Genomic DNA, 13809 nt, shown 5'->3' with positions numbered 1-13809 from the left:
AGCCTGGAAGCTTGTTTTCAGTGATTATATACAAACTCAGCAAATGTTCATCCCAGATAGTTCTGTACACATGCAGATATTGTCACTGACAGTAATTGACCCTGTCTGTTTGCAGATGATATCTGTCATAACCAGAGTTGTTTAAAAATAAAATAACAATTTTATTCATAATAATGAGCAAACTCCTACTGTACCAATATTGGCATCTACCTACTATAGGATGCAGATATCTTGTGATGAAACCGAGAGTTTGCATACCTGGAGAAATGCGTCAAGGAGTATTACTATGCCACACATTTGACTATCAGCTGTTTAGTCTGTCAGCTTCTAACTTTCCAGATTTATATGCTTTAGTGGGACTTGCGGAGATGGAGCTCTGATATGGCACACAGATCTGGAGACTGACGATTTCTCCTCAGGTATATTGGTGAGACATTGCAGGCACTGAACCCCTTTGCTCCCACACTGCACTGTTGCTACAGGATATTGTAGAAGTCTTACTAGGTGACAGAGGCAGAACTCTGGGAGGCAACGGAGTTATCTGCCGCCGGGCTCCTGCTCTGAAGGGGGGCACCTCTCCTCCCATTCTGTGACACCATTGAATTGAATTAAGTTAATTGATAGCTGCAAATCACACCCTCTTTATTATACTGAATATACACATTTTACAAGTGTCATACCCAGGGTTAGAAACCACAACCTATTACACTGGAAGCAGACACCTTACTGATGAAGCTGTTGCTCCTGTATAGGAAATATGAGAATTTTAACTATATGAAGACCCTATTGCCTACTGTATGTCCCCATAAACTGAAGTAACTAGTACAGGAAATGTAATTATATATTGATTTGATAGCTGTAAAATAATCACCCATTCATTTGTCAAAAGCAGTGGTTAACAAATTCGGTCATCAGACACTGCAACAGGTGCCAGGTTTTAAAGTTATCCATGGCTCAGCACAGATAGTTAAATCAAATTGACCAATTAAGTCACCTGTGGCCTGGACTGTTAGGGTGCCTTGAGGAGCGAGTTTGGGAAACTCTGGTTTAATGTACTGCCAGACTCAGATGAAGCAGTAATATGACAATTTCTATTGGTCATTTGTTTACTGTATCCATGGATCTTTGAGGATCTTGTGTTCGGGTTCACTACGGCTGGCCGGCGGTCGGGCTCCCGGCGACCAGCATACCGGCGCCGGAAGGCCGACCGCCGGCTTACCGACAGTGTGGCGAGCGCAAATGAGCCCCTTGCGGGCTCGCTGCGCTCGCCACGCTACGGGCACGGTGATTTTCCCTCTATGGGGGTCGTGGACCCCCACGAGGGAAAATAAGTGTCGGTATGCCGGCTGTCGGGCTCCCGGCGCCGGTATACTGAACGCCGGGAGCCCGACCGCCGGCATACAGAAGACCACCCCTTGTGTTCTGCTAGCATTTCAAATATATTACTAGAGGGAGAGAGAGAAGGCTCTTGTGTGGGCGCACTCTTAGTCAGTAGTGAAAAATTCCTCAAATATGTAAAGAAAGATATTAAAACATCATTTTTATTAAGTAACAATTAAAAATACAGTTACCCAAACGTGATCCAAAATGAATGAAGAAAAATATTAAAATATTATAGTTTTCGGTCACTCCACTCCAATCTATTTTTTGTCTACTTTAGGACAATATTATCTAAGCGTACTAGCCACATATATTTTTTTTTTTCGAGAAGATCAGTTGTTTCATAATAATTTTCGTGTAAAAAATCACACATGTTGTCATAAGTATAACATTATTTATACTGACATATAATATTGCAAACCTTTTGTCTAATGCAGTGTCTTTAAAAATATCAGTCTATCATATACCGAATAAGGAGATATCTATATTTCCTTTCTTTTTTTCCTTCTTATTTCACTATCTTTCCGTGGACTCTCATCTGCGATCCAGGGCGCACAATACCACGGATGTGGGATTAGTTGCGCCATGCCTAACGTAGAAAGTAGATCCACATATTGTATTCTTTAAAAAATATCTGTATTTCTCTATCAAATTTCTTATATAGGTGCACTCTCATTGGTATACAGGTCACATACTCCCTCTACTATCATACCATGCTGCTATTGCCCGATCTCGTCCGATCTTGGAAGCTAAACAGCGTTGGGCTGGGTTAGTACCTGGAGAGGACACTTCCTGCGAATACCTGGTTTTGTAGAGTAGGAGTCATCATCCTTCTATATGTGATATGTGACACCAACAGCAGTATCACCATTGATCTTTCTTCCTCATCTATCTGATCTCATATACTGCATATAAGCATTTAGGCTGCATTAATAGATTTATTATTAGTCATTATCTGCTTGTCTTTTCTTATCGCTGGTGACTAGCAGTATCTACGGTATTGACTTAGTTATTTAGTCCCATCTACATATAGCTATCACTATTTTGACCACTCCTTGGTCCCATTAATATAGAAATTCTGTGCTGGTCAGGGGAAATGGGTGTAAGACAGTTATGTGTCTACAACCTTTCTAATCACGTCTTGTGAAAAAAAGACCAGAACATTCTAAAAAAATTTCGTATTTTTCTTCATTAATTTTGGATCACATGTTTGGGTAACCGTATTTTTAATTGTTACTTAATAAAAATGATGTTTTAATATCTTTCTTTACATATTTGAGGAATTTTCCACTACTGACTAAGAGTGTGCCCACACAAGAGCCTTCTCTCTCTCCCTCTAGTAGTACATGTACTTGTCTGGCTCTGGGTGCACCACCAACTAGGACCGTATTTGGGAGTTTTTCTCCCAGGGTTAGAATTGACCACTCTTGGTTTTTATTATTTTTGTTTCAACTATTTTGACCAGTGCCCGATCGCCCTTTGTTTTGTCACAGCATTTCAAATATGCATGTTAGCTATTAGGGATTGACATCTGAGTGGACTGGATGCTAATGAGTTTTGGGAGTGTTTGTGTGACAACAAGTTTTATTACATTTGATACCATTTTGCACTTTTAAAGTGCTGTATTTGCACCATTTCTGTAACGGTTTTCCAATGGGGGTGTGCTCCCAAAATATGTCTCAAGCACTTGGAATTGTGCTGCAAGACTCTCAGCCATTTCTAAATGTATTGTTAGGGAGTTATTTGTTTGTCATACGATTTGGTGCTGCAAATTGGCTTCTGCAGTATGCTCCCCATATCTGCTTATGCTAATATTCATCCTTTATCTAGGGTAGAATTATATGGATCATTAGCAAATCAGGTACAAGCTCATTAAATAACTTTTTTTCTGTTAATATTCTGTTTGCTCCTTTATGTTTCCAAAACACAGATTTTTCAAGTGAAATGTAGAAGCATAACCATGGGTTTACTTATTGGACACATATTTACATGCTTAGAGCAGCACACAATCTTGTCTAGCCTTGACAATCGTCGGTACTGATCTTGGGACTCAGAAGGGTAGATGTACTAGGCCTTGGAGAGCATGGCCATCTTAAAAGCAGTCTAGGCCCCAGGATAAAGCAATCCACTAGTGGTAAGGGTGGGGGTGCTATTAGCGGCAGCTTTGATGTCCCGCGGGCGGTAGGGGGTGATCTATCTTCAGCTCAGCATGTAGGAACTGGAGCAGTCATTTCTGCTAATTACTCCTCTACTGCACAGAAGGCAGGAGATGGGGAGAACACTAACCTGGGGCATTGGGCTGAATGTAGGGACCCTGGTAAACGACTTCCAGGGTAGTAGGGTGTATTTAATATGCAGGGGAGGGGTGGATAGTGGGGTGGGCTTAATATTCATAATTTTCTGGTGGGAGTGCAGATTGCTTGACTGCAGATATCTCCAGTTCCTGGAAATAGATTTCTTAGCTTCAATGAGATTTAAAAAAAACTAGAGAGTCCAACCTTTCAGGAGGGACTGGGGACTTGGGGATCAGAGTACAGAAACCAGAGCAATCCTTCGATGAAAATATAAAACTGCATAGCAGGTGTGTGGAGCTGGAGCAGAGACCAGCTGTTAGAAGGCTGATATATCTGGTTCTGAGCATAGTAGAGACAAGCTGCCAGTGTTCACCAAAAGCTTTTGTAATATACCCTCAGAAAAACTCTATGTCAGACAGAACCTGAGATATTTGGCTGGGAAGAGCAATTAACAGCCTCAGATGGGGACCACTGCTTTGATGTCAGATATCTCCGGTTCCCAAGGGCCGATTATCAAAAATCTGATACCTCTGGAAAAAGCTATCAGCCTAGGGCCCTTATACTCCTGATGACCCTTGGGCAACTGCCCATTGAGCCCATACAAAAAGACGGCCCTGTTGGAGAGTGAGAAAGTGGAGAGAGATAAAGTACCAGCCAGTCAGCTCCTGACTTCCATGTAACAGGCTTTGTTTTAAAATGACAGGAGTTGGTTGGTTGGTACTTTATCTCTCTCCAATTTATCACTCTCCAAGGTTTAGTACATCTGCCACTTATTGGATTCGGGATCCAGCACACTTTTCCCCAGCAGAACAGGTGAAGAGCGTGATGAATCCCCAAACCCAATTTCAACTGAGAAAAGGTCTCTGCCAGTCCTTGGGTTCCCCAGCATGCTTCTTTCTGTAGTGTGCATTGCTCCAGCTGCTGGCCAGCCTCTGCTTTCTTTTTTTCTATTCCCTATAATGGTGAGAGAGTGGTAATGTAGCATTTGAAGCTGATGTCATGTTGTCCGCCAAATTTGAATTACATAATCTATCTTAACCTACCCAGTGATCAGTATGTAGCCAGAGTATTAGGCCTCCTTTCCTCCAGTGTCCTTGTACTATGTTATTCAGAATCACTGTGTGCAACCTATTTGGGAGTCTTTGTGTGTGCCACTTACCTTAAATTACCCTAACCATTCCCCTGCATGTCTGACTACCAGAGCTGGCCCTAACCAGTATGATGCCCTAGGCAAAATTTTGGCTGGTGCGCTCTAGCACCGCCGCTAGTTCCGCCTCTGACCCTGTGTCCCTTTCCCAGCACCATCACCCCTCACCCATAGCAGTTCTCATTTTGGTGCTCCTACCCCTATATTTGAAATAGGAACAGTGCAGACATTTGATGTGCAGCCCAAAAAGGGACATGTGCTTGCTGGAAAGGGGCATGGCCACAAAATAGTACCCCCAATTCAAATTACACCACCTAGTAGTGCAACGTTATTCACATTATATCTTGCAATAGTGTCCCGAATTCCTGTTACATCAAACAGTAGTACCACTTTACCTTATATACTTTACTCCTCACAGTAGAGTCCCTTATTCACATTACATCACACTGAATTGCCCCTTATTCACATTACACCACACCATATTGCTCTTTATTCAAATTAGACGACACAGTAGTGCCTTTTCTATACATTACGCTACACAGCAGAGCACCTTATACACATAATGCCACACATTAGTAATGCCTTGATACACATAATACCACATAGTAATGCCCCTTACACATGACAGACATTATTAAAGTCCTTATAAACAAAATGCGCCTTACACATTATTACAACCTTTATTAATGCCCTTATACACATAATGTCCCTTACACGTTTGCTGCACATTATTAATTCCCTTATACACATGACACACATAGTGCCCTTTACACATATGCCGAACACTATTGCACAACCAACCCACCCACACACAGCACTCACATGGCTGCTAAAACTGTGACCTATGCCTCTACTTGGATATACAGATGTGTCCTCATACATCTTGCCTCAATACACCATGCAGCAGGAGATGCCTGGCGTGAGTTAGCTGGCAGCTCCCGGCCAGCTCTTATTTGCATTGCTATGTGACTACGACACACAAGCAGTTTCTGCTGATTAAAATGATATGTGGCATGCCTATATTCTGTGTGTGACTGTGGCTGTATCTGCATGCAAAATGCTACGTTACAGTGATTTCCAGGAATACACTATAACCTAGCATTTTGTATGCAAATACAGCCGCAGTCACACACAGAATATAGGCAAGATGCATATCATTTTAATCAGCAGAAGCTTCTTGTGCTCCTAGGCATTCCAAATGCCCTAGGCAATTGCCTAGTTTGCCTATGCCTGGGTCCGGCTCTGCTGACTACTCTACCAAGATACTCCTGAATTTTAGTTATCCTGGCTCCAGTGGAACAAGACAACACTCTTGCTACCCATGTAAGACATGGGAGATGTATGATGTCACATTTCACAGCGCCATTCCCATCTCATCCCATCAGGACCTGACCCTCCTTTTGATGCAAGAGGAGACAAACATGTCCAAGGCAGCAATTTGCATGTCATGTGCACTCCCATACGGAGGTTGCCGATGGAGACCAGTGCCGTGTTAGACTCCATTTGCCTGTGTCCCAGGTAGCATCGCCCTACAGTATAGGTTCCTAAATTTCCTAAAGTGACAATGAGATTGCATTTTATAAAAAGGGATTGGAAGTAATGCTCTTTGAGCAATACATGTAAATAATGAAGTGTTGCTGAAGGAAGATGGTTAAAGGTATACAGTACCATCTGTCTCTATCTGCCTCACCTTGATGATATCCTCATTGCTGGATTTACATTGAGTAAATGAAGAAATATCTGTGATTGCTCCAGATGCTTCAATAGCCAAAACCTTTACTGGAATAGCAACTGTCCGACCTGTTAGTATAGCTGTGTTAATTATCTCTGTGTCCTGAAAGTAAGAAAAAAAGGTGACATGTAAATTTGCACACCATTGGTTCATTACAAGAAATACACATACAGTAGGGGGATGATTCTGAGTTGGACAAACCATGTTGCAATGCAGAGGGTGCAAACATATTTATTGTGTTTGCATGCAGGGTAAATAGTGGCTGCATTGGCATGTAACCCACAAATGCTGGGCAGCTTTATTTATAAACTGTAATTTAGATTTAATTTCCCTCAATGATCTCATATAGATCATTCCCCTCTCAAATTTTAATCTTGATGCACATATTATTATTAATATTATTATTAATTTTATTTAGATAGCACTTTTCTCCTGCTGGAATCAAAGTCACTTTAAATACCTCAAAACATGGAACATTGTACAAAGGCATTAGAATTACAGTTGAAAAACATACAGAAATTAAGACCAACTAAACCTAGAGAGCACAATAAGCATAATGTGGGGTCAGTGCAGACATTTCGGGTAGTGACTTCTAACTTCACTCATTGTGGATGCGACTAGGCGCAGCCACAATGAGTTTGGCTACATCTGTATTTCACCCATGCAAGGTGTCAGGTGAGGCAGCCATGTTGGGTGCACTACGTATGATTACCCTGGGTGGAATAGGTCACGCCCAGAAGAAATTACACAAAATGGGGTGGTTGCAGCGACCTATTGCTAGGAGTAGGGTGCCAACATAACAGTCAGCCCAATGTATTTTTCAAACCATCCACAGGTATACCAGGTGAGGCAGCCATGTTGGGTGCACTATGAAAATTATGCTGTGGGAGATAAGCTATACTAGGACCCACAGCATATATAGGAACACAGGCACATGTGTATTAGTATGAGATACCCTGTATGATTAGATACACACAAGGGACATCATGCCAAGGACCTGCCTAGGAACCATCCAAGGCAACCATCTGGAATGCACTGCATAGGTTGCAGCTTACAGGATGTGCAGCCAGTGAGGTAACAGCACACAAGCATAGCGTACAGTGGGGATGGAAAAACAAGGTAAAGAAACAGTGAAAGCAAATAATAGGATTTTGATAACCTACCGGTAAATCCTTTTCTCTTAATCCGTAGAGGATGCTGGGGACGACATCAAGACCATGGGGTATAGAAGGGATCCGCAGGAGACATGGGCACTCTAAAGACTTTTCATTGGGTGCGAACTGGCTCCTCCCTCTATGCTCCTCCTCCAGAGTTCAGTTGTAGGAACTGTGCCCAGGGAGACTGACATTTCGAGGAAAGGAATTACTTAACTAGTGGTGAGACATTTACCAACTCACACCCTCAACCATGCCGCACACATGGCATTCAACATAACACACGCCAACAGGCATGAACTAAATGCAGCAACATGCTGAAACTAAGATAACACAACTTGTGTAACTCAAATAAACAAAACTGCAGATAAAAAACGCACTGGGACTGGCGCCCAGCATACTCTACGGACTAGGAGAAACGGATTTACCGGTAGGTTATCACAATCCTATTTTCTCATACGTCCTAGAGCAGAGGTTCTCAAACTCGGTCCTCGGGGGCACACACAGTGCATGTTTTGCAGGTCTCCTCACAGAATCGCAAGTGAAATAATTAGCTCCACCTGTGGACCTTTTAAAATGTGTCAGTGAGTAATTAATACACCTGTGCACCTGCTGGGTTACCTGCAAAACATGAACTGTGTGTGCCCCCGAGGACCGAGTTTGAGAACCTCTGTCCTAGAGGATGCTGGGGACGACATCAAGACCATGGGGTCTATACCAAAGCTCCAGTACGGGCGGGAGAGTGCGGATGACCCTGCAGCACAGATTGACCAAACTTTAGGTGCTCATCGGCCAAGGTGTCAAACTTGTAGAACTTAGCAAATGTGTTTAACCCTGACCAAGTAGCTGCTCGGCAAAGTTGTAATGCCGAGACCCCCCGGGCAGCCGCCCAGGATGAGCCCACTTTCCTAGTGGAGTGGGCCTTCACCGACGTCGGTAACGGCAATCCAGCCGTAGTATGAACTTGCTGAATCGTATTCCTAATCCAACGTGCAATAGTCTGCTTGGAAGCAGGACAGCCAATCTTGTTGTGAGCATACAGGACAAACAGCCTCTGTTTTCCGTATACGAGCCGTTCTAGCAACATAGATTTTCAAAGCTCTAACCACATCTAGAGATTTTGAATCAATGAATGTGTCAGTAACTACTGGCACCACAATAGGTTGGTTTATGTGGAAAGATGAAACAACCTTCGGAAGAAAATGTTGACGAGTTCTCAACTCTGCCCTATCTTCATGGAAGATCAGGTAAGGGCTCTTGTGAGACAAGGCCCCCAATTCAGACACCCGCAGCGCGGATGCCAATGCCAAAAGCATCACCACTTTCCAAGTGAGAAACTTCAACTCTATCCTTTGTAGAGGCTCAAACCAATCTGATTGAAGGAACTGTAATACCACGTTAAGGTCCCTTTGTGCCACTGAAAGCACGAATGGAGGCTGGATGTGCAGAACCCCTTTCACGAAGGTCTGAACCTCTGGAAGAGAGGCCAATTGTTTTTGGAAGAACCAACAAAACCTGGCGCCTTTATTGAACAGAGAAAACTAGCTGCTTTCCCAGGGGTAATTGGTTTATAAACCCCTCATATTCAGCAAAACAAAGAAAAACAATAGGAAAGCGCTGATTTAATCTGCTTGTAGAATTTATTAAATAGTTATTTCTCAAGACTAAAATTAATACCGGCCAGTATCAATAAAAATCAATCACATTTATTAAGAACAATTATATATTATAAGAACCTATAGAGACAGTGACCTAAAAAACTGTGATATAGCTGCAAACCAAGGGGTAAATTTACTAAGATGGGAGTTCTATTTAAGATGGGATGTTGCCCATAGCAACCAATCAGATTTCAGGTATTATCTTCTAGAAGGTGCTAGATAAATGAGAAGTAGAATCTGATTGGTTGCTATGGGAAACATCCCATCTTAGATAGAACTCCCATCTTAGTAAATTTACCCCCAAGTCTCTGTTATGTCCTTAAGTGATACTTTGTATTACCCAAGCTGGCAACACACTTGCTGTTGAATCCACATATACAATGTAACTGATAAAGCATGCACTTGGAAACTCCTTTCTTTATAGTTGGTAGTTGCCTGTTGTCTTTATAGTGCAATTAGTAGCTTTTTATTAGCTTAGCTACCAAGTTCAATGATCATTCATGCATGGCCACGCAATATATCTATCACTTAGTCCAGAGCTCACATCAACAGGTCATAAATCACAGCGTGATTGTAACTTCGTCTGCAAACCTGTCACACCACGGTTGGATGATCTTCCTCCCGGCTGCAGCTTTCTTTCACAGCCTTATCTGGAGTCCATAAACCACCTCAGTGACAACAATGTTCCTCCCGGCTCCTAGTTTGCCGTCAGCCTTATCAGGAGTATGCGATCACTTCTCCTTCGCTTAACCCCTGGTTGCAGTGGGGTGAATTCTGAGGCGGCTGGCTGGTAAGTGCACCTCTACTATATCCCGTGAATGGGAGAAGAAACAGACGCGTTTCCCCGCCTTCAAACCTCGGTGGCTTCCTCAGTGTGAATCACTCTCCCTGGCCGCACGTCCTTTTAAACACTTTTCTTTCCCGCGGCCCGTGCTGGCACTGACGTAATGCTTCTCAAGCCTCCTTTTCACAACCGTCACCAACACATGTGCATAATAGCTTAACTCATTAGTCAGGTCAGAACCTCATTATGAGCTCATCCATATAGCAGCATCACTTACAACTATCTTAAAACATAATAATTTAAAACTACAAGAGCTACGTGATATTAGAAATTTATAGCACCAATATATATATTTATAAAAATCAACAATCAACTCATATACAGCAATACATATCGGCTTCCCTCGTCGGCAACACTGGTTACTATCCCCTCTAATGAGCGTACATAATTAAGTATATTGAATATTCTCAATCCATGCATTACCCCCTATAATACATCAAATTTCTCCATTCTCAATTAAATGAGTAAATATATACATACATACATGTTTGTATACATATATATATAACCATATGCACTCTACCTTTGTCTCTCTTAAACTCAAAATTATGATGATGATACCCTCCCTTGCATAGATATACACATATATATACACATTTCATTTCTAATTATTGTTCATGTTTTGTTATTACCCACTGATATAACACATTTACATGTTTACACACCTTGACACATATAAGCACAACTCCTGAGCCCACTCATTCCCACATATATTGTACTCAATTTCTCACACATCTACAGCAGGATTGTTCTGAAATAGATATATTACATATTTTCATATTTTTTTTAAAACAATATATGAATATATGCAAATAAGTTGCAGGACACTAATCTCCAGAATTGGTTCCTTGGAAATTTTACTTGAAAAGCTAAATCTTATTTATTATACAACCTCCCATATGACAATTACATTTTGTCACATCCAATTTTAATCCCTATCCTCATATCAAATTTCCAATTTATACTCCATTTAACTCTATCATGTCATTAAGGCCTGAAGGGACCATTGCATCCATTCTAAATGTCCAATATGCTTCTCGTCTCCGAAGTCGATCAAATCGATCACCACCCCTATTAGTCACCTTAATTTGTTCTATACCAATCATTTTAATATTTTCCACCTTTGAATTCTGACAATGAATAACATGATCTGATAATGGGTGTTTTGCACCTTTAATGATATTTCTCCTATGCTCCATATATCTAACATGAAGAGTCCTAGTAGTTCGACCTATATATTGTTTGCCACATTGGCATGAAATAAGATAAATAATATGAGTGGACATACAATTCATAAATTCCCCTATAGGGAATATTTCTCCTGTTCTGAATGACTGAAAACTAGAACTCTTCCTAGGTAGATTATTGCAGGATAAACAGTTTGTTTTCCCACATTTGTGATATCCTATTGGTTTCAGCGGGAGCCATGTATTTGGCACACCTGTTTCCTGTTTCCCTTTGCTCACATAGTGACTAGGCACCAATTTTTTTCTCAAATTATCCGCCTTTCTAAAGATAGTGTATCCCTTTGGATTCACCTGTGGTTTTAAATATTCATCTAGGAGTAAACAATGAGGTATTCTTCTTTATAACTTGGCTGATCTTACGAGCACAACTATTGTACTTTGTGATAAAAGCTACACATCTATCCATATTTTTGTTATCCGACTAACTATAGACCCTAGGTCTAAGTAATAACTCTCTATCTATTCCTTCAACTTCTGTTATTGCTGCATCTAATAGATTCTGTGGATATCCCTGTTCTTGGAATGACTCCTTAAGTTTTTCTGCTTGCTTTCGATAAGTGGATATTGAGGTACAATTTCGCCTCAATCTGACAAACTGACCCCTGGGGATATTGTTCTTCCAGCATCTCTTATGAGAGCTGTTATAATTAAGATATCTATTCTGATCAACCTCCTTAATGTATGTTTTAGTAATCAATTGATCTTGCTCTACTGATAGCTCTATATCCAAGAAACTCATTTTTGTGTTGCTATAGTTAAATGTAAACTTGAGACCATACTCATTTATATTTAGACTGTTAGTGAAAACATGCAATGCTTCCAAACTCCCTCCCCAAATAATAAATAAATCATCTATAAAACGGCCATAGTAGACCAGATCCGCCCGAGTCCACCTCCCCATACATGTTCGTCTTCAAATACTCCCATGTACAGGTTAGCGAAACTCGGAGCGAATCTGGCCCCCATGGCCACACCCCGTGTCTGTAAATAATATTTAGTGTCAAAAATAAAATAATTATGTGATAATATAAATTGAATGACTGCTAATAAATAATTACGTAGAGAGTCTGAGACATCACCCTGTCTTAAATATTGGTCAATTGCTTTGATACCTTTTTCGTGCGGTATATTTGAGTATAGCGCCTCAACATCACAAGTTAATAAATAATTATTATTTTTCCATTCTATTTGGTTAATAGTATTCAGTAAATGTTGGGTATCCTTTAAATGAGATCTCAGACTCTCCACATGTGTTTGTAGAAAGTGATCAACAAAAAAAGATAAGTTACTAGTAAGTGACCCCACACCTGAAATAATAGGTCTCCCTGGTGGATTAACTAGTGACTTATGTATTATTGGCAAATAATAAAATGTAGCAGTGATAGGATGTGCACAAACTAAAAAATTAAATGTTTCCTTGGCTATAGCTCCATCTTCAAGGGCTCCATCTAATAATTCCATATATTGTTTTTGATACAGGGCGGTGGGGTTGGAGTCATGTCTGCGGTAGAACCCCACATCACACAACTGTCTATGACATTCTGCAGTGTAGCTCTCCACATCCAAGACCACAACCCCACCGCCCTTATCCGCAGGTTTAATGACAATGGTTTCGTCACTTTGCAGTGATTTCAATGCTTTTCTCTCCCCAGGGGTCAGATTATCCTGGTACTTAATATCATCAGAATTCTCGCAGATCTCCCTGAAACTCGCCAAGGATGATCTATAAAAACTATCCACATATGGACCCTTGTATGACAAGGGGTAAAAATCGGTTTTCTTTTTAAAAGGATTGGTTCTAATGTCATACACTGGAATCTCCATTTCAATACTTTGATCATCCGTAGCTCCTTCCTGTTCCAAACATTCGAGGCTTTCCTTCATCCTATCATCATCTGCATCCCAAATTATGGGGATCTCATCACTTTTACTTTTTTTTTAAAGATTTCAATGCAAAGTACCTTTTCCTACTAAGAGTACGAACATAACGGTTCAAATCCACGAAAAATTGGAACAGGTTGGGCCTCGCCACCGGGGCATAATTCAAGCCTTTTTCTAATATTTTAATTTCCTCCTCCGTTAATACTTTTTTTGATAAATTAAATATGCCTTTAACTGATCTTCCACGTTTTACCTTCTGCGAGGTGTTTTCAGCCTGTTTTCTTCTTCCTCCTCCCCTACATCCTCTACTTCTCTGTTTCTTTCCCTTTTTCCCTGATACCTTGTTGTCCGCCACGTTTGATCCTATTCGTCTGTCTAAAAAATGCTGATCAGGTGTATGATCTAGCTCATCCTCAGTTTCTGATGGTCTCATATTCCCATTTATCCGACTATCATTTTTATATTCCTCTAA

General features: G+C 41.0%; 1 protein-coding gene and 1 pseudogene across 1 annotated transcript in view; one reads left to right on the top strand and one right to left on the bottom strand.

The window, feature by feature from the left end:
• TMEM132E (transmembrane protein 132E) overlaps nucleotides 1-13809 on the bottom strand; it is a 733604-nt gene that overhangs the window by 84780 nt on the left and 635015 nt on the right. The window contains exon 5 of the mRNA XM_063953835.1: nucleotides 6512-6655. Within this exon, the coding sequence (XP_063809905.1) occupies nucleotides 6512-6655 (144 nt within the window). The remainder of the gene's footprint in view (nucleotides 1-6511; nucleotides 6656-13809) is intronic.
• LOC135051749 (5S ribosomal RNA) lies at nucleotides 2079-2197 on the top strand (annotated as a pseudogene).

The sequence above is a fragment of the Pseudophryne corroboree genome, chromosome 2 (genome assembly GCF_028390025.1).
Source record: "Pseudophryne corroboree isolate aPseCor3 chromosome 2, aPseCor3.hap2, whole genome shotgun sequence".
In the NCBI taxonomy this organism is placed as follows: domain Eukaryota; kingdom Metazoa; phylum Chordata; class Amphibia; order Anura; family Myobatrachidae; genus Pseudophryne; species Pseudophryne corroboree.
This window is presented reverse-complemented; position numbering and strand designations above follow the sequence as displayed.